This window comes from Protopterus annectens, chromosome 4.part0 (genome assembly GCF_019279795.1).
Source record: "Protopterus annectens isolate FY-2018-M chromosome 4.part0, PAN1.0, whole genome shotgun sequence".
NCBI lineage: Eukaryota > Metazoa > Chordata > Ceratodontiformes > Protopteridae > Protopterus > Protopterus annectens.
The window spans coordinates 1,699,530,879-1,699,553,378 of NC_056733.1; the positions used below are offsets into that span (position 1 = coordinate 1,699,530,879).

The 22,500-nt window shown below is 38.3% G+C and overlaps 1 protein-coding gene across 1 annotated transcript in view; it reads left to right on the forward strand.

Moving 5' to 3' along the window:
* Positions 1-22,500, forward strand: part of ARAP3 (ArfGAP with RhoGAP domain, ankyrin repeat and PH domain 3) — a 1,205,760-nt gene that overhangs the window by 921,217 nt on the left and 262,043 nt on the right. Inside the window, exon 23 of the mRNA XM_044069919.1 lies at positions 1,412-1,559. Coding sequence (XP_043925854.1) covers positions 1,412-1,559 — 148 coding nt within the window. The remainder of the gene's footprint in view (positions 1-1,411; positions 1,560-22,500) is intronic.

Here is a 22,500-nt window from a genome sequence, read left to right on the forward strand (position 1 = left end):
GGTTTCCTATATCATTTCCATGATAATTCTTTCTATGGCTTTGCATATGAGACAAGTGAGACTTACAGATCTGTAGCTTCCAGGGTCTGTAGCTGGCCCACCTTTATGCAGAGGGATAACTGTTGCTTTTCCCCATTCATGAGGCATGAAGCCTGTTTGAAGGCTACAGTTAAACAGCAATTCTAGAAGGCCTGATAGGTCATGTTTATGCTATTTAGGAGGCATCCTGGGATATTGTCTGGGCCCATAAAGCCAGTGTTGTTGGCCTTGGAGAGAGCATTAAGGACCTGTTCACTAGTGATAGTAGGCGGAGTTATATTTGATAGTATTTCCTGATGGAATATTGAGGGGAAGAGAGGGATACAGTTGGAGCTGAATTTTCAGCCAGTAAGTTTGCTATATCTTCTGGCTCATTCTAAGTGGCTCCATTTACAATAGAGAAGAAGGAATTTGATAGTGGGAAGAAGATATGAGATTCCTGCTAGAGTACAAAAAGAGTTTGGAAGGGGAACACAGGATAGTGTTATGCTACATTGCATCAGAGAATGTATTTTTTCATTGTATGAAATAAAATTTACATACATTTTATGTCTAAGTAAATATATTCAGTGATTTAAACTGAGAGATTGCCTAACTAGGATGTGAACTGCAAAGTCTCGTATTGCATCAGATATATAGGCATTAGATAAGTTGAGATAATTTGTATTTGAGATACAAATAAGCTGCTACAAATTGTATAATTTAGTGTCTAGCTCTGCTATGTAGTTATTTTGGCTTTGACTGTACCTCAGATGACCCTGGCACTGGAGAAAGCAGCCTGGAAGGGACTGACTCTGATGTCAGAGCCAGATCACCTGCCTCTGGGAGGTGGATAGAAGTCAATAAATTCTTGCTGCAGAAGTATTATCTAGAGAAAATCTAGAAGAACAAGTCCTGCAACCATGATATGTAGGGAGTAAGAGCCCACCGAGTTATGTGAAGCCCTCCATCTGAGCATTGTTCACTGGCCTAGTGTAAAGGGCATTACCATGTGTGGTATAACGATTTGCAAGGAAATATAAAAACATTTCATAACCACCATTGGTTAATGGCCATGATCACTGATTCACGCCTTCCTTTACAGGGGTCAGGGGAACTAATGGGGCCAATGGGGGTGAAGGCTTACTAGTCACGGGAGATTATGGGTCAAACAAATAATATTGGAATTTGTTCTCTCAGCAAATTCAAATTTGCCCATTTTGTTTTGCAAGACACTGCTTTTCAAGCTACTCAGGGTTACCCGGGGGTACTCTAGATGGCTGAAGCTCCAAAAGTAGAGATGCTTGTAGCAAAAATAATACCAGATAAATGTTTACATGTTGACACATTTCTTCTTTTTTCTAATTGGCCTTCTCTTCTGTTTAACATTTAGGGTACAAAAGTGTTCAGATATGAACCACATGAACACCAAGAATCTGTCTTTACTTTTTGCTCCAACTTTGTTCCAGTCTGATGGGAAGGGAGAACATGAAGTGAAAATAATAGAAGACCTGATTGATAACTACGTCGATGTCTTTGGTGTAAGAGACTTTACTGCTAAAATAATAAGGTTACCCAAGTGCTGTGTGTTTTCTTACCCAAGTGCATTCTCCATGATTCTTTCAGGAAATATCAATAAATTTTTGTACGCAGATTTCTGTGTCCTGCACCATTGCACTTCTCAGACACTTGTTTTGCTTTCTTTTATTTATTTTACTGTTAGCCAGGTAAGTGAGATGATCCTAACATGACATTTTTTAGCCAGGATCTGAGTCACATGACCTACCACTGCTCATTCCCAGTCTATCGTTGTAAAGTCAGACGATTCCCTTGAATTAATCACTGGATAGCAGTTTTAAAGGTAAATATGCATCCTCTAGTACTAGATTCTCTCTAATTTATTTTCTTTGATTAACTTCATTGTCTGTGACTAGATTTATTTTTCCTCTCTCATTTTCTTCCTTGGTTTGTCTTTCCACACTACTTATTTTGCCTTTCTGACACCTCTTTGTAATCTGTACTTATGAAGCTTCTCTCCTAGCTCCTCATTCCTTACTCTGCTTTAGAACTATTGTTTTTTTTCTTTTTCTTTTACCCCTTACTTTTCCCCACTTATAATACTTTTCCTCTACTTTTAAGCCTTCCTTAACTACACTATTTAACTTCTAATTTATTCACTAAGTCTTCCTCTCATATCCCTCTACCTTATGCTATGCTTGTATGCTCTCTGCTTTCCTTGTGGTCACTACTTGTGTGACCCATTACCTGAGTATAGTTTAGGTGCTAAAAAATAACTAATTATATGCTCCTTGTTTTGTCTCTAATCTACACTTTCTATCACTAATAATGTTTTATCCTTGTAACCATTGCTAACGTTATAAGTTGCTGAATTTTGTCCTGGTACCTGTACTTGTTTTATTATATAAAATGCATTTTGAATCTTTTCTCCTCAGGCCTCCACTGAAGTTATTTTTTGCCCAGTGGGCCACCAACAGTGTTGAAAGTGATTGAAAAGATTGCAAGAATTCTGTATTTATGTTTTGGGAGTGGGACTTGCAAACCCTCTCATATGAGTGGAGCAAGTAACTACACCCATGTGGGAAGAACATTAATATGCCTTGCTCGTTTATTGCTAAGACACAGTCCCTCCACAGCAGCTGTGATGTTATGTCTCTGACCAGCGTACATACCCATTCTGTATCTGTTGTAACAGTGAACAGCATACAACTGTGATGTTATGTCTCTGACCAGCAGACATACCCATTGAACAGCATATTCTTGCTTAGGACATAGTGCTAACTCTCATTGTTCTCCAAACAATAATACCATCATGCAACTCATTCCTTGTGCAGTCCTCTCTCCACTTCCCAACACCATTGTCATACAATTCTGTCACATCATTTGTAATTACATCACACTTATGTGAAGGATAAGCATCCCATCCACTAACTTATTATTTAAAAACATCATAGCTGTTGTGCCCAACTTAGCCTTCCCTCTCATCCAGATTTAAATGCTGTAATTGTTCTCCCTATGTAGGCATAACACTTGTCCATCCAAATTTGAATTAGATTAGGACTGTGCCTTGGATAGAACCCCCTCTCCATTTCATAGGTAGCTACTACAGGACCACTGGGGAGCCTAGCCCGTTTTCCCAGTTACACTGACTTGTTAACTGATTTGCTCAGAGTAAGGCAGTAACCAAATGGAGGAAGAGGGAGTTAGACTGTCAACTACAAGAAGTTGTTTGATAGCTCAGATCATAAACCTCTGCATGAACAGCCAGGCGTACAGTTAATTAAAGCATGCGTGTGCTTATGATAGACTCCAAGCTGTGTTGATATTATTACTTCTGGAACATAGCTAGACCTAGGCCCATCCTTCTTCCCTGCTCATTCCTGCTGTTGAGTACCTCCAGCCACTCCAGTTATCATACCATTACGCTTATGAGACAAAAGCCATACCTAAAGTATTCACCTTAGCCACCCCCCTCCAGACTGGAATTACAATATGTAGCTCTTTTCTATATTACACCCCTACATCAGTTGCAATTACTTCACATATGTGGCTGTGTAATTGTCCCCATAAACTTGTTATCATAAGTGTTTCCTCTAACACTCTTCCAAGTCATACTACCATCAAATGCTTACATTACATCCCTTTCTACAACTGTCTGTATTTTAGTGCCTAGTAGTGGACCAAAATCAATAGGTCCACAACAGAAAAGAAAAAAATATAATGTATTTTAGCTGTAAGCTATAATTAAATTCCAATATGTCAATGTACACAGGAAACTCGGAGACAGTTAATGTTGAGGAGTGATAGGCCAGTGAGTTCTCATATGACAGAGCAATAGATGGCAAAGGATGAAATTGAAGAGAATGTGCCTCAGGAAGATATAATAGAACTTTCTATAGAATGCCTGCAGGAAATGGAAAACAAAAAATGCACCCTCAGTTTAGAAGAAACAGAGCTAAGAGAAGAGTTGCTTGACTTAATAGAGATAGATAGACATATTATGATCAATGAAAGAAATATACTTCAGAAGGTCAATAAAACCCAAAAAGTCAGAAGATTGATAAAACAAATAAGCACAGTAATTAGGACTGTCCATAGAGATTCATTCGATATAACAGAAGTAAACAGAATATATTACTGTGCAGCTAAATTAATAACTGATAGAAGTTCTACCACAAGAACATGGGGTAGTGAAGGAGAGAAAGGGGAGAAATCGAATACCATCGTGGAAGTATCGAACAGAGAAAACCATAAAGCAACTAAGACAAGAAGTGTCACTATTAGAAGAGTCTAGAATAGGGAACAGATCAACAAAAATACTCAGAAAGATAGATGTGATAAAAGTAATGCGCAATATTAAAACAGATCAGGATCTGTCATGCACTATCACAAATAATAAACTAAAAATATCAGCACAGGTGGAAAAACATAGAAGGTACATAGAAAAATATAAAGGAAAAGTACAAAATAAGCAATTTATTGATGATTCAAAAAAGTTTTATAGAGAATTGAGAAATAAGGTAAAAGGAATTGAAAGACCAACAAAAAAGTAGAAGTAGATACATTTTGGAGAAGTAGCTATGGAGATCCTGTGGAACAGAACAAAGATGTTAATTGGATAGAAGAAATAAAAGTAAGAACAAGAAGTTTAAAGGTACAGGATATGAAATGGGATGGAGTAACAACCAGAGACACTGAAACAAAGTTAAGAAAAGCCTCTAATTGGAAAACTCCAGGCACAGATGCAGTACCTATTTTCTGGTTAAAAGTATTAACAACTTTGCGCGAAGCTTTAGCCATGAGTAAGAATTATTTATATGTGTACCATGAACAGACACCAACCTGGCTAACAACAGTAAAAATAATGCCCCTACTTAAGAGTCAACCTGCAAGTGACCCTAAAAATTATAGACCGGTAACTTGCCTTCTGAAGACGTATAAACTATGCACTGGAATTGATGCCAACCGAGTTTATAGTCATTTAGAAGAAAACTCAATTATGGCAACAGAACAAAAGGTCAATAAAAGAAAGCCATATGGAACAAAGGATCATTTGTTGTTAAATAAAGTCATAGTGGAGAACTGTAAAAAGGGGAAGAACTTAAGTATGGCCTAGATTGACTAGAAAAAAACATTTGATAGTATCCCACATTTATGGATAAAAAAGTACTTAAAAATATATAAGATACACCCTACACTGATCGATTGCATTACAGTGACCATGAAACAGTGGCAGACCACCTTGCAATTAAGCCATGATAAAGGACAACTTGTTATTCCAGGGATAAAAATATAAAGGGAGATATTCCAGGGTGACTCTCTGTCACCACTGCTATTTTGCCTTGCCCTTAATCCATTAAACGGTCTACTTAACACCTTAGGTCATGGCTACAGTTTGGCTCCTAGGAAACAACAAAGTGCAAAGACTTCTCATCTTCTCTTTGTTGATGATTTGGCAATTTGATTTGATAGCTCATCAGATGAAGAACTGAAAGCACAACTGCAAGTTGTCAAAACTTTTTCAGATGATACAAGAATGTCATTTGGTCTTGATAAATGTGCAAAAGCAACATTTAAAGCAGGAAAACTGCAGCACCAAGAAAACATCAGTTTGGGACAAGAATGTGATAAAGAAGAGCTTGAGCAAAAGTATAAATATTTGGGAATTGATGAAGGATCAACAATAAAACATGAACAAATGCAAATTAAACTTAGTAAGGAGTACTTCAGAATACTTAAATTAATCCTGAAAACAGTGTTGACATCTAGGAACAAAATTCAAGCTATAAACCAATTTGCTCTTCCTGTCCTAACTTACAGTTTTGGAGTGATTGACTAGCCCCAAAATGTGCTGGATAGATTAGACAGGAAAACAAGAAGGATGTTTTATGCTCACCAAATGATTTATAAAAATCAGTGCATACCAAGATTATATATTCCCCAATGTTCTTCATGTTTCACTGTTGCAGTCATCACATTTAGGTTATCCCTGTCAGGGTAGCCCTCGGCCGGCCCGAATACCAGAGGTTTAGTATTACTGCATCTGTTGCTGTCACTTGAGGACTGATGTCAGGTCTTCAGTAGTATAAAGTAAGGCAGCCCACACCATTACATCAGTCTTTCTTGCCATGGAGCCCGAAGCAGAAGCAGTTCACACGAGTGTCGGTCGGCCGCTACCTTTGTTTTCGTTTCCAAATTGAAGTTGAAGTCTTCTAAAGCTAAGTAGCCCATTGGGGATCCTTTTTTCTTGCTCTAACTGATGTCAGAAAAAGTTAATAATTGTCTCGCCTGTGGAAAGCAAATACCACACTGAGACTTCCACTCTTACTGAGTCACTTGTCTAGGCCAGGACCACAACATCCCCCGTTGTTGCTTCTGTGCTTTGTTTAACGCCAGAACTATCAATTGTCGGGCCTTTATTGTAGCCAGATATTTTCATTTACAGTCCTCGAATTCCAGTATGGCTTTGGTAATCCATCCGGCAGCAGATCTTCTGAAAAAACATAAAGATAAAGACAGAGACAGACCACACAGATCCAAACCCACCGACTACACTTCCGAAAAAGTTAGTCGTCAGTCCTCCAGTACTCAGTGAGGCACTTTCACAGCCCCTGATGCCTGCTTCAGTTGATTCGCAGGCCGCTACCATGACCCTTTCGGAGTCCAGTATGCCGCAAAAACTCTTCTTCGTCAAAGGATCCTGTGGTCATCTCTACCTTGGATGGGTATGGAGCCACTGAGCAGGCACTGACTTCCAAGGAAGTCCTTTGCACCACTGAATCACAACACAAACCGACATCTTCTTTCGCAGCTACCATTCTTTTGAAAACAACTGAGTTCCTTAGGCCCAGGGTACAAACCACACCCAAGAAACCAGCTACCCACTCTCAGGTGCCTCCTATGTTGCCTCAGTCTTAAATGCTTAAAATGGCAGAAGGCCTTATCATGCTGATCAGAGGAAGCCAAGCTACCCCCTCAAAAAGGAAAAGAGATCTGTCCCCAGTAGTTTTGTCTGAACAAGAGTCAGATGAATTTGATGCATCTGACTATGAAGACATGCAATCCCTCTCCACTTATGAGGATTCTGATACAGAGGAATCCATTCCTTCAGCCTCTCCCTCAGAGGATTTTTCCTTTGGGGAAACCGTGCATACCTTAAGGGAGCATTTCCAATGGGAGAGTCAAGACTACCCTCAGTTTAAAAAGAGACTCAGGGAATTCCTAGACCTTTCACAATACAAACCCTTGGCCAACCCCCCAGTCCGGGATGTGGTGGATGATGTTTTCCTTGAATCCAGCTTAGTCCCTGACTCACACAAATATATTTTTAAAAATCCTACAGCTGACCCTGAGGTCATTTCTCAAGGGCCTAAAGGGATAAAAGAAACCTCTGCTACAAATCCCACCCCCTCAGACAGGGATTCTCGATCAATTTATAGATGGGGTAAAAAAGTATACACCTCAGCTACTCTTGCTATCAGGGCACTAAATTGTCAATTTCATATGCTTAAATATCAGCAACATACCTTGGAACTCCTTAAACAAAAATATCTTCCTTTAGTGCTTGGGCAGAATCTAAAGCTTTACAAGACTTAATGCATTCTGCAAATCAAGTAACTAAACACACTTTGCGCTGTGGTTTTGACACCCTAGAAGCTTCTTTCAGGGCAGCAGTCACTGGATCTGTCATTAGAAGACATGCATGGCTTAAGGAACAACCCCTGCCAGACACTGTCAAATCTAAATTGTTGGATGCCCCCATGCACAAAGATAACTTATTTGGCACTAAGGCAGAAGTGGTTAAAAAAGATGGAAGAAAAAGCAAAATCTATGCAAACAGTTAAATATTTCTTACAGGACCAGCCCCCTAGGTTCAGCAGGCATTGTCCCTCCAAGCACTGGTCCTTTCCTGCTCTGAGTAAACAGAGCCAGCCTAGTCCCCGTGGAAGCAGACCCCCCAGGCAGCAGGCCCAGGGAATGCAGAGATCTAAGCAGTGGACTACCTCCACTTCAAAACAAGGGAGTTCTAAGCCACCCCTTATGGTAAGAACTCACAATGACTCACTTCCTCCTGACCTCCCCTCTGCCCACCTTCACTTGCCCCTAGGAGGAAAACTCACCTTTCACTTACGCACCTGGGCCACCATTACCAAGGACCAATGTGTTCTAAACATTGTGTCTCAGGGATACAAATTCTCCTTCCACACCCTTCCAACCCCAAAAGGGTTCCCAGATCTACCAGCAAATCAGTGAGCAGAGGCTCAAAAGCAAATCCGCTCCCTCCTCTCTTTGGGGGCGGTAGAGCACATTCCTGGAGAACAGATAGGCCATGGCTTCTACTCCAGACTCTTTCTGGTGCCAAGAAAAGAGGGCAACTGGTGCCCCATCCTCAATCTATCCATTATAAACACCTTCCTGGTGATCCCAAAATTCAAAATGCTCACCCTACAGCAGATGCTACCCATTATCTCCAAGGACTCATGGCTAGCCACCCTGGATCTAAAAGAGGCCAACCCCCACATTCCTATTAGGGAATCTTGTAGAAAATATCTCTGCTTCAGGGCAGGATCTCAACACTTTCAGTTCTCTGCACTTCCTTTTGGCTTATCTACTGCTCCCACAGTTTTCACAAAATGCCTGGCTCTGGCCATTGCCTTTTGCAGACAAAAAAATATTCAAATTTACCCTTACTTAGACAACTGCCTTATTCAGGCAGACATCCAGGAAAAGCTGCTCAAGCACCTGGACTTGGTAAAGAACCTACTAACCTCCTTAGGGTATACAATCAATGAAAAGAAATCCAAACAGGTACCCGACTAAAGGATAATTTTCCTGGGAGCAAGTCTGGATACAGCATTCCAGATGGCATACCTTACACCGGAGAAACAAAGTTTCCTATCAGCTTACTTCTCTCAACTGGCCACCAGGCCCCAGCCTTCTGCATGGAAAATCCTGCAAGCCCTGGGGTTCATAGCCTCTTGCATTCTCCTCATTCCATATGCCATACTGCATGTGAGGAAACTTCAGTGATACCTAAACAGCCTTTGGTGTCAACAATCTCAAGACCTGGAAACCCTTCTACGTATAATTCCTTGCCTCAGGAAATAATTTCTTTGGTGGGTAACAGCATGCTCCCACAAAAAGGGACTGCCCTTCTCCCCACACCCCACCACCCAGACCCCCAACACAGATGCATCAGACTATGCTTGAGGTGCACACCTGGATAGCGGGTGCATACAGGGCCAATGAAGCCCACAGAAAATCTCCCTGCACATCAGCCAAAAAGAGATGATGGCTGTGCAGCACACCTTGATAGCTTTTAAACCCCTTCTCTCTCCAGGGGTTCTCCTGATCAAAACAGACAACACCCCTGTGATGTGGTACATAAACAAGCAGGGAGGGACTCACTCCTACTTTCTATGCAGGCTGGCCATGACCCTTTGGGTCACAGCCTCTTCCATGCAACTACACCTGTTAGCACAATACCTACCAGGCTCTCTCAACTCCCTGGCAGACCAATTAAGCAGAAACCTTCTGGACTCACATGAGTGGCAGCTCAACAGGAGTTCCTTCACCCTAATAACTCAGAAATGGGGAACCCCGAAGGTCGACCTCTTTGCCTCCCACACCAACCATCACCTCAGCAAATTCTGCACCAGGGAGCATCACTGCATGGCTTGGAAAGGAGATGCCCTGTCCTTTCCCTGGGTCAACCTCTCGGTCTATGCCTTTCCTCCCCTTCCTCTCATCCCCAGGGTACTGATCAAAATAAAGGAGGAAAAACCAAGGACCATTCTTATAGCTCCAGACTGGCCCTGACAGCATTGGTACCCCTTGCTGCTCAGCCTGTCTCTGCTGCCTCCATGGCATCTTCCTCAGATTCCAAACATCTTAACCCAGAGGGAAGGGGAATTCATGCATCCCCAATTGCAGACACTCAATTTGCCAGCTTGTCTTATTCCCTAACCCCAAACCAATCTGCCATTCTCAGTCAACAAGTCCTGGATGTTGTCCCTGAGGCCAGATGCCCTAGCACCAGAAAGTCTTATGCAGATAAATGGAAAAGGTTCTGCATCAGGATCCTGGCTAAGGGGGCCAGTACAGCACAGTCCTCGATCCCTCTCATCCTGTATTACTTAGCTGACCTACTACACAGTGGTCTCTCTCCTCTATAAAAATTCATGCCTCTGCTATTTCTGCTCATTTTCCCACTGAGCAGCCACTTTTTTCACACACTTTGATCAAACTGTCCCTCAGAGGGGCTAGCAACTTGAGCCCCCCCCAGAAGGGCACCAACACCAGTTTGGGACCTTAACTTTGTCTTGGAAAAACTCACCCTGCCTCCTTTTGAACCAGCTTCTTATGCAGAGCTAAAATTTCTCTCATAGAAAACAACCTTCCTTCTGGCCATCACATCAGCCAGAAGAGTTTCTGTGCTGCAAGCACTCATGGCTGTGGAACCCTTCATCATCTTCCATGCAGACCGGGTATCCCTCAGAACTAACCCATCCTTCATGTCCAAGGTGGTGTCCAATGTGGCTTCCAACCAATCCATTAATTTGCCCATCTTTTGTAACCCTCAGAACAAGGGGGAAAGGATTCTCCCCTCTCTAGATGTGCACAGACAGCTCAGGTACTATCTGGACAGGACTAAATCCTTCAGAAAGTCTGATCAATTGCTGGTTAGCTTTGCTTCAGGAGCATAAGGCAAAGCCATCTCCAAGCAAACCATTTCCAAATGGATAGCACACCGCATCCACTTCTGCTACAAACAGCATGGCAAGCCTCCCCCCAAGGGGGTCAGGACACACTCCACCAGAGCAGCCTCCACCTGTACAGCTTTCTTCAGAGTAGTCCCCACCAAGGACATCCTGAAGGCTGCCACTTGGACATCTGTTCACACTTTCACCAAACATTACCACCTGCCTCTCTTCTCCAAATCCAGGGCAGGGTTTGCCTCGGCAGTCTTGCAGGGCATGCTAGCCAGCCCCTAGCTTCCTTGACTGCCTCCACCCATTTTCTCAGCTTTGGGAATCTATCCAAATGTGATTATTGAAACAGTGAAATACATACAGTTGTGTACACTTACCATAAATGTAGATGTTCGAGTGTATTCACTGTTGCAGTCCTGGTTTCCCTCCCTTCATCCCCCCTTTTTTTTCTCTTTCTCCTTTGTTACCATTCTTCTTTGTTGTTCTCCTTTCCTTACAAGGGACATATTGGTATTTATTTTCCTCTGGTGGGGTTCTTCCACCAGAACATGGCCTCCTACTTTGGGGGCTCCTGACAGGTTAGGGCAAGAAAAACTGATGTAATGGTGCCGGCTGCCTTCCTTTATACCACTGAAGACCTGACGTCAGTCCTCAAGTGACAGCAACCAATGCAGAAACACTAAGTCTCTGGTGTTCAGGCCGGCAGAGGGCTACCCTGGCAGGGATAACCCAAATGTGATGACTGCAACAGCGAATACACTCGAACATCTACATTTATGGTAAGCGTACACAACTGTACTTTCTGAAGGAGGGATGGGTCTCCTTGTATAGATTTGCAAACATGGGGCTGCACACATATCTGCTGACCTCAGAAGACCCAAATGTAGTGAAAGTTTTGAAACATGAGGAGAATAAATCTAAGATGACTTCCCTGCTTAGGCTAACAGAAGCATATTGGCGTCAAGCAGGAATGGGAATCAAACCAGAAGTAGATAAAAATCAGGCAGTAACTGAATGTGCAAAGAAAGAATATAAGGTGAAGGAGCAGAAGAGAAGGCAAGAAATGTGGAAAAAGCATAAATATAGTTGTGAGTATAGAAAACCTCTGGAAGAACTTCATGTTGATCAGGAACCAATGCAGGAATGGTTAAGGAGAGGTGAATTTAAACCAAGAGATGAAAGGTTAATATTGGCGGCCAAAGATAGTGGGCTACATACACGTTGGTTTGCAAAGTCCATTGAACATGTGGAAAAAACAGACAAATGTAGGTTTTGTAAAACAAAATTGGAAACAGTTGCACACCTTGTTGCTGGTTGCAACATACTAATGGCAGAAGGACTGTATAGTGAAAGGCGTAATAATGTGGCAAGACTATTGCACTGGGGATTGTGCAAACATTATGGTATTAAAGTGGCTGAAAATCACTGGAAATATGAGCCACAAAGCATCATAGAAAATGATGAAGTCTACATCACATGGGATCACCCATTACCAACAGTTCAAAAGATAGATGCTAGAAAACAAGATATAGTGGTCTAGGAAAAGAAGACAAAAGTAGCATTGATCATTGAAATCGCTACACCCAGTGACTAGTGTCCTGCGTACAGAGAGACATAAAGTCATAAAATATCAGGATTTGCAAGAAGAAGTGAGAGCAATGTGGAAGAAGGATACCCAGATAGTTCCAATAGTAGTAGGAGCAATGGGTCTTATAAACAAAAGAGTCTACAATCCTATTTAAAAATGCTACCAATACATGTAACTCCATACGAATTACAGAAGGAATCATTACCGGGCATATTGCGAATGCTGCGAAGAGCACTTTTGGCTGACATCAAAGAAGGAAACAAAACTAAGTTCATGAACTTTAATCCTACTTTGACTAAGGAATGGGGTCCATTCCTGTCATAGTATTAGAAACCTAAAAGATTTGGAAAAATTAAAAAAGAGGGCATCTTCAGAAAATTTAGTTTCATACTCACAGCCTCACATTAATAATGATTTTAAAAACAGCATTGCTGCATTTCATCTACATTACATGGCAGAAAGCAAAGTTACAAGTTCCTGTGCAACAGCCATTGTATCAAGTAATGACCTATATGTACTGTTTGTACTTTGCTATGCAAATGCTACCCTACACACTTAAGTAATAGTAAACAAGTACATTACTTTAAAATATTATTACTGCCCAAAAATTGCAAAAAAGTCATAGCTCAAACCATTTTGATAACTAAACAGTAGTGCTGCTGTTAATTTAGACAGTTCATTTGTATGCATATTTTTACAAAAACCAGATGCTAAGGTTGTGTGTCAGGGCTGGTAACCCGGCACATAAAAATCAACTACCAATCATTAGCGGACCGGAGTTCCGCTGTGGCGACCCCTAACCGGGAAAAGCCGAAAGATACAACAACAACATGCTATTTCAGCATCTACTTTTGTGCAGTCATGTTCCCATTTGGCATGTCTCAATTCCATAAGACTTGTATTATAAAACATTTTTAAAGACAGCTGTAATTGTAATATTCAAATTTATTTAATGACTGCGACCCTCACTGATTTGTCATAAAATCATAAATTTTACAGCAAAAAAGTAATATTTTAAAGTAAAATCAAGGACTGTTGAGAGTTATGCCGCATAACTTATTAATCAACCATCTCTTTTTCATCCTTGTTGTCAAACTGTATAAAACAAATACTACAAAAAATATATCAAAGAAAGACCTCTGCTGGAAAGCATACCTCCCAAATGTACACATTTTCACAGAGTGCCAAGATCTTTGCCTCATATCTTTGGTCTGTTCTTCATAAAATGTGCATTTTTCTGGCAAATCATTGATGACTAAAGTCACTATATAATGATGGATGTTTGAGTTTCAGACTTAATATCTCCCATAACCTTCAAAAAATACATGCTAATACTAATCCTGTTATTCTAGCAACTTTATAAGTTTAGAAGAGCATTATTTAAAATATGTCCATATTGTTTGGCCTTTGTCCCTCCATTATTTTAGGCTTTGTCCAGATTTGTTGCACTAAGAGGGTAAGAAATATGCTGGGAAGCCTTTCAAAAGGAGATTTTAAATTATTTGCCTAGTTCAGTTTATAGTCCAATGCTAAAGTCATTTAGAAAGGCTTCCCAGCTGGGCATCCAGTCTCACAGTATCCCCCGTTTCTTTTAATTTTTTTCTCTATGTCTTTTTACCTCCTTTGCTTCCAACCATCAAGCCTCCTCTAAGGGTTTGAACCCATTTTTCCCTCACTAGTGGGAAGCCCCCATCAACAGGCCAATAGTTAACCCAAGAGGCTGTCATAGAGGTGGTCAGTGCCCTTGCTCTCAACCAATCCACCCATTTGCCCACCTTCTTTCCTAACCCTAAAAACAAGGGGGAAAGGATTCTGCACTCTCTAGATGTGCACAGATAGCTCAGATACTATCTGGACATGACTAAACCCTTCAGGAAATCTGATCAACTGCTGGTTAGCTTTGCTTCAGAGGGAGAGGGCAAAGCCATCTCCAAGCAAACCATTTCCAAATGGATAGAACACTGCACCCATTTCTGCTACAAACAGCATGGAAAGCCTCTCCTCAAGGGGGTCAAAACACACTCCACCAGACCAGCCTCCACCTCTGCAGCTTTCTTCAGAGGAGTCCACCAGGGACATCCTGGAGGCTGCCACCTGGACATCTGTTCACACCTTTACCAAACATTACCACCTGCCTCTCTTTTCCAAATCCAGAGCAGGGTTTGCCTCTGCAGTCTTGCAGGGCATGCTAGCCAGCCCCTAGCTCCCATGACTGCATCCACCCATTTCCTCACCTTTGGGAATCTATGCAAATGTGATGACTGCAACAGTGAAAAACGAAGAACAGAGTACAGTTGTGTACAATTACCATAAATGTAGATGTTTGAGTGTCTTCACTGTTGCAGTCCTGGTTTCCCTCCCTCCTTCCCCTTTTTCTTTTTATTACCTTTCTTCCCTGTTGTTCTCCTTTCCTTAAACTGGTATTTATTTTCCACTAGGAGGGTTCTACCACCAGACCCTGGCCTCCTATTTTGGGGGCTCCTGACAGGTTAGGGCAAGAAAAACTGATGTAATGGTGTTGGCTGACTTCTTTTATACCACTGACAACCTGATGTCAGTCCTCAAACAACAGCAACCGACACAGAGATACTAAGTCTCTGGTATCCAGGCCAGCCGAGGGCTACTCTGGCAGGGATAACACAAATGTGATGACTGCAACAGTGAAGACACTCAAACATCTACATTTATGGTAAGATTTATGGTAAGTGTACACAGCTGTACTTTCTGAAGTCTTGTGAAATGTGTCAATTAATATATCTAATTCTTCTGTCTCTTTTGTATTAGATAAAGTTAGCAATATGTTATCAGCAAATAGCATTACTTTAGAATTGTATTATTCATTTTTATATTGTTACGAATTGAATCTGCCAATATTTCATTAGCCAGAGCAAATATAATCAGTGACATGGGACATCCTTGTTTCATATATTTTGTTATATGTATAGATTCAGAGGTAAAAGGACCTAATTTGACATACGCTAAATTATTTGTATATATATTCTTTAGGAGATGAACAAAGGATGCAGGAAATTCAAATAACATTAGGATTTTGAATAAATAGTCCCAATTTAGGGAATTAAATACTTTCTCTATATCTAAGCCAATTATGAGTGTTTCTTTATTTTCTTTATTAATATAATCTATAAGAAAAATTATCCTTTTAATATTGTCATGTGTGTGTCTATGATATATAAATCCAGTTTGATCATTATTTATTGTTTTGGATAGTGGTATTTTCATTCTATTAGTTAATATTGTCATAAATATGTTATAGTCATTATTTAATAATGATATAGTCTATATGAGGTACAGAGGTCCGGGGATTTGTATTTGCATTTTTTTTTAAATTAGAACATTTTTCATCTAGATTTAATTGATCGATATGTATATTTTCTTTATGGAAATGTAGCATATATTGAGATTTCTATAGGCATCAAGAATGTCACCTATATCTGAGACATTTTTCCCTTTCTTTTCATGGAAGATACTTTTAATGTTATTAGCTTTTGACTGTATTTTGATTCTTGTGGATAAATTATGTAGATATTTGGAAGAAGTGGCCAAGGTATTCATTTTTAGTTTTTCTGAAGCTAAACTAGTTTTGTGTTAGTATTTTGTTGTATTTATTGTTTAATATTTCTACTTTCTTTTTCATCTCCAAATGATTTTGATTTTTTTCAGCTTTTACTGACAAAAGTTTGGATTGTAGCTCTAATAATTCCCATTCTCTGATTTTTTTTATACCAGGTTAGGGTTTTACCATATATGTAAGCTTTTAATGAGTCCCATATCATTATTTTGTTTATCTCTGTGGTATAATTAATATCTAAGAAGAACTGTAATTCAGATAATAACCAGGGTTTGAACTCTTTAATTTTAATTATATATGCTGGAATTCTGGAGTTAAAGATTAATGATTTGCACCCATTTTGAAGTTTTAGTATAAATGAATTGTGGTCTGAAAATGGGCAGGGAGTGATTGAGAAATTAATGATTTTAGAATGTAAGTTATGGGCAGCAAATATTTTATCTATTCTAGTTTGGGTACCAAATCTGTGATCTTGATGGTAAAACAACAAAGATTTATCTTCTTTAAATTTGAAAGTATCTACAAGATGAAATGATTCTACCCACTTGTTTAAAGCTTTTCATACAGCAGATGTACGCAGCGATCTTTTATTTGTAGTTTTAGAAATATCAAAAATACAGTTAAAATCTCCTCCTAATATTAAGTTGCCTTTATACTTATTGGAAATGAAATCCAAGTGTTTTTAACAGTTCCTGTTGCAATGCCTGGGAACCAGTATAGATTGGCTAGAGTCCATATTCTGTTATTATATTTAACTATTACTAATACCATAAGGCCTTCTTTATCTTCATACTTATAAATGATTTCTGGGTTAATCACATTTGTTTTCAGTAAAATTTCTACCCATTTTGTCTTTGTCTTATAAGTGGATTGAGCCAATGTCATATATTCCTTAGGATTCCTTTTGTAATTGTCATTTGTTTTGATATGAGTTTCTTGAAGGAAGACAGTCTGTGCGTTGTTCAGTTTTAAAAATTTCAGTAGATTTGATCTCTTGCTAGGATTGTTTAAGCCATCGGTATTTAAAGATAATAAAGTTAAATCCATCTTAGGTTATTTAGACTATGTATTTTTTGTTTTATTGTACTATTAAACATTTTCCTCTGATAACTATAAAGAATATGTTTGAGCTTTTAAAGGAAATTACCAGTTTTATACTTTGAGTGTTTACCAATAAAGTAATGGTTTGGTCAGGCACACTAAAAATGTTTTTGTGAAATAACAAATTTAAATTAATAAATGTTAATAAAACTTAGAGATCCCCACTAGCCATGGAATAAAAATCATTCCTAATCTGACAGATAAACCTAAGTCCATCAGATTATTACTCATACCCTGACAATCCAGAACATCTGAGCTCCATAAATTGAATTATCATATGGAGAATATTTGTAATAGGAATAACCAATATTTATATTATTTTGAACAGATATAGTACTATTTTAGATTAGACAGAATTCTAATACAATATAAATGTCTACTTATTGTATAATCAATTAATATTTACATGAAAGATAAATGACAAGCAATTCAATCATAGTAAAATAGGATGTATCATATATAAAACCTCAGTAAAAGATTATAGCACAAAGTTATTTAACATATTCACCCTCATTGATGAAGTCTTTCAAAATGTATTACTTAATATAAATAGATGGTAATAATACTTATACCTAATGTTTATAATACAATGTATTTTGCTGGACATGTCAGAAGTTATATTTCATTGTTTGCCAGCATTTAAGTAATCACTTTGTTTGTTGCTAACTTACTTAAAGCATCAAGTTTGTTATATGCAAACATTGATGAAACTTAGTGTATTTTAATTATCAGTGCATCCCTCTTCCCCACATTTCCTACACATAAGGATTTTCATATCTGTCATTTCTGATTATAAAATGAGTGAAATTATAGGCTAAAAAACCAACAAATTCACTTATTGAGATTGATGATTACAAGTTCCCTTTCCATATTCATAAATTGCCATTTTATGGCATATACTGAAAGTTTCTAGATTTAAATGGCAACATTCTATTTTGTATAATCAGCAAAGGTTAAAAGGAGTGATTATTGTCAATATAATACTATTTGATCAGAATGTGATTGTTACATTCTGTGACATTCCTAGTTCAGGCTTCTATTGTTTCCCTTGAACAACTTTGTCAGTTTGATGTCATATATAAAATATTAGTTACCTTGGTAACAGCTTAAGTATTATGTATTGTCAAGATGGGTTACAAAACCATGATTCAAGTTAAAGCAATTATATGACTTGTTATGCACATTTACTTATGAGAAAATCATCATGCTTCCCCTTGATGTTCAGTAATGTGTATGCCATTTATGACAAGTTAAAACAGTAGCGTTATTATACAATGTCCCATGTTATTAAACTGAGTGTCTGTTGTCAATTTAATATGATTTGTTCAGAATATGATTGTTACATTCTGTGACACTTCAAGTTCAGACTTCTATTGTTTCTCTTAAACAACTTTGTCAGTTTGGTGTCATGTATAAAGCATTAGTTACCTTGGTAACTGCTTAAGTATTATATGTAGTCAAGATGGGTTACAAAAACTACAATTCAAGTCAAAGCAATTACATGACTTGTTATGCATATTTACTTATATAAGAAAATCATCATACTTCCCCTTGATGTTCAATGTAGTATATGTTATTTATACAAGTTAAGACGGTAGTGTTATTGTACACAAGCCCATGTTATTAAATCCTGTATTTAATATCTATTTGAGAGACCACAAGCTGTAATGCTTATTCTTATTATTTGCTCCTTCCAAGCATGTTTATACAGTTCATAGACTTTAAATTATGAGACCCTTTTAATTTCTTATGTGTTGTAAGTATATTTCCATCCTTACATATGCACATATCAGTACTTCAAGCATGGGCAACAATGCCCATCCAGTCTTTCACTAGTTCATGTGGTGTATTTACAGGCTGTTCTTAAAATATCCAAACCAATATTTGTCCTGTTCCATTTTACCAGCCTGTTCCATGCAGTGGCCACTCTGCCAGTGAACCACTCAACACACCTTCCATTCCCACAAATATTTCCACAAAGGAAATCTGATGACTCTCTAGCACTTCCCAGCAATCCCAAACATCCCTAGAATCAGCTATCCTCATATGTCCAACATGTCCGAGCAAGCTCACCTCCCAGACCACTGCAAAGGGTACTGCACAAGACCAAGTGCTCTTAATCTTTCACAATAACTCAGACTTCCACTCTTATGTAAGTCCTTAATGTGTTTGGACCAAAATACATTTTAAATGTAAAATCTCACTTATTTATTTATTTTTTTTAATCAAGAATCAACTTAATGAGCTAAACGAAGTGCTGGGTGACCATCAATATGTGTACATGTAGTTTAAAACAGCCCTTTTATTATATATATTTTTTAAACCAAAAACTTCATTGCTGAGAATCATCTCAGAGGCTCCTCAGAGCCATTAAGCATTATCATCACTCTGTCTCCATTGCCATAGCAACCTGGGAGCATCTGTTTCTGTTAGTGTGTCTGTGTACTGCATACCAGAGGCTCATGATGCACCTGAAGCAAAGCTTCACTTCACTGAAATTCAAGCCTAACTTCTCTCCCTTTCAGCAAGGCAGCAGCCATGAAAAGAACGGAGAACAATCAGATAAAAAAAAAAAACTCCCAACAAGCTACCACAACAAGAGATAACACATTCTTCCAGCCTTCCCACCTCTTACTCAGCAGATGTATAAACAAACTATTCTCTGCCAGAATACTCACAGTTTTATCCACCTCTTTCCCCTAGATCCAGGCTAAAACAACAAATGTCTCTTCCTAATGCACAAGCATCAGTAAACCTCGATCACAAGCTGCAACCCACAGCTTCCCAGAGACAAAAACGGCAACATACAACAGCTGCCAGACACAGCTGCATCCACACACACCATGTCAGGCTTAATCAAACAGCACTCAAAGCTATGATACCTGCCATAATTGATATTAACTATGTTTAGACAGAATAACAGTGACATTTGTACTAGCTGTCAGACATGGCTGCATCCACGCACACCATATCAGGATTGATCAAACAGTACTCAGAGTTATGCTACCTGCCATAATTGATATTAACTATGTTTAGACAGAGTAATAATGACATTGCACTAGCTGCTAGACACAGCCTCATCCACGCACACCATATCAGTACTGATCAAACAGCACTTGTAGCTGTGATACCCGCCGTAATTGATATTAACTGTATTTGAACAGAATAATGATGACATTTGCACTAAGAACTTGCTACTATTATTTAACCATATCAGTATTGATCAAACAGCACTCATAGCTGTGATACCCACCATAACTGATATTAACTGTATTTGAACAGAATAATGATGACATTTGCACTAAGAGCTTGCTACTATTATTTAACCAGGATATACATGACATTTCTAAATCATACTTTAACTGAAGAAGGCATTAATCTCCATGACAGCCTTTTTTTTCAAAACACTCTACTGTTACTGCTATTATATATGATGTTAATTTGTTACATTTGTGTCTGAACTCTGATGAATGGTACTTTGTTGAATTAGTTAATTAATTACTTAAATTATTATAAGTAAAATCAATGAAAAATAAATATAAGTATTCATTGAGTTCAAGTAGGGGAATAGAAACTTGTATGTTTGTATTATATGTTGCTTTGTTTGGCTTATATGTAATGTAAATAGTAACCCATCTTGACCTACCTTTGTTTGTGAAAAATTATTGGACTCTTTGAATGTTCTGAATAAATCATTACAGTTTCTCAGTTTAAGAACCCATCCTTTTTTAAAAATATAACAACAGATGACAAGTGATGTACCATATCAGTTGATACTTTGAGAGATGTAGTTGTAAGAGTTGTTTTTTTGGGGGGACAGCTATCTTGGAATCAGTTTTGTTTTTGTTTCTTCTTTCTAGTATCAGACTAATGATTTGTTTCTTTTATTCTTTTAAGAGTAGGGGCCATCCATTCAATTTCTTCTGGGATAGATACTATGTTGTTGTTTTTGATGAATATAGTAGCTTCTTCTAAGTCATTAAAGGTTCTCATCTCATTGGCGAAAATTATTTTTATCTTGGCTGGAAAGGCCAGCTGTGCTTTAATGTTTTGTTGTTTTATTTCAACAGTTTTATTATTGGCCAGACTTTTTTCCTTTGTTCTAGTATTCTGGAAGAATAATCATTGTCAAACCTTATCAGGCTTTGATTGTATTTTAAGGGTGATTTTCTCCAAGCAGATTTTAATATTAGTACCTTGTCCAGAAATGAAAGAAATTTTATAACTATGGATCTCGGTGGAGTATTTGTTGAGTTAGAAGCAAGTTTCCTCAGTGCTCTATGCGACCTTTCAATTCCAAATGAAAGTCCCTCTTTCAAGTCTAAAAACTCAGGAATCCAGGTTGTTAAGAATGAAATAATGTCTTCTCCTTCAGTGGTTTCAGGGAGACCAAAGATCCTTATGTTGTTTCTCCTTTCCCTGTTTTCTAAGTCATTTATTTTGTTAAGCAGCCATGTATTCTGTTTAAGCAGAAATTCTTTTTGGAATTCTTCCTCTTTGAGACACCCTTCAATGTCATTTAGAAACGTCTCTATATTTGTTATTTCTTAAGACTGTCAGTCTGTTTTTGAAAATTGAATTTGAGGTTTTCTAAGTCATTTTTAAAGCCATCCATCTTCAGAGATAGTTCCTGTAAGGTAGATGTCATAATTTTGCAGTTCTTTTTTCAAAGCAGCATCTGGATGAGAATTCCTTGAGTTGCTCATATTCAGTGACTCAATATATCTGCAAGTTACTTGACAGGAAAATTTTTCTATATCTCCCACCAAAATTTATATTTATGTAGTTTAGTAGTTTATCTATAGATTTCTGTTTTAAACTTGAAAATAATAAAATTGTCCTATAATATTGTACTAGTTTATAGAGCTCTCAAAATTCACTGCTCTCAGTTGGCCATCTAGGCCCCCCCCCCAATGATTTTATTTTTTGACCCCAAGATATGGGTTACCCTAATTCCTTACTGGAAGCATTTGATGGGGAAGTGATACCTGGAAAGTAATGTCATATGTGTCCCATATGTTACTAGTAAGAAAAGGAGTATTTAGAACCTAAATCACATGCCAAAAGATTGAGCACTGGCTAAGACAATTAAACACAGATCCTATTTTTTTTTTCAGTTGAAGATATTGTAGTAAATCACTTATAGCCTAGATGTTGTTTGTTGTTCCAGCAATGCTCTCTGTAATGCTAGCTACAGTTTTTAAATGAAGACGACTAGGCAATCAATTTTCTGAGCATTATATGTGATTCTAAACAAAAATAAAAAAGAAGGAAAAGAAGAGAAATAATGCATCACATACACATTCCATTGTACGTCAGGATTTTCTTTCAGTTCTTTTCTTTTATTTCCTTTTTGTGTTTTGGACCATGTTCCTCTACATGCCAGAGGTGATCCAGACTTTGTTACATATAAGGGAGTACAGATGACAGGTTTTACTGAATGTCACTGTCTGCTTCTCTGGTCTAAATGAAAA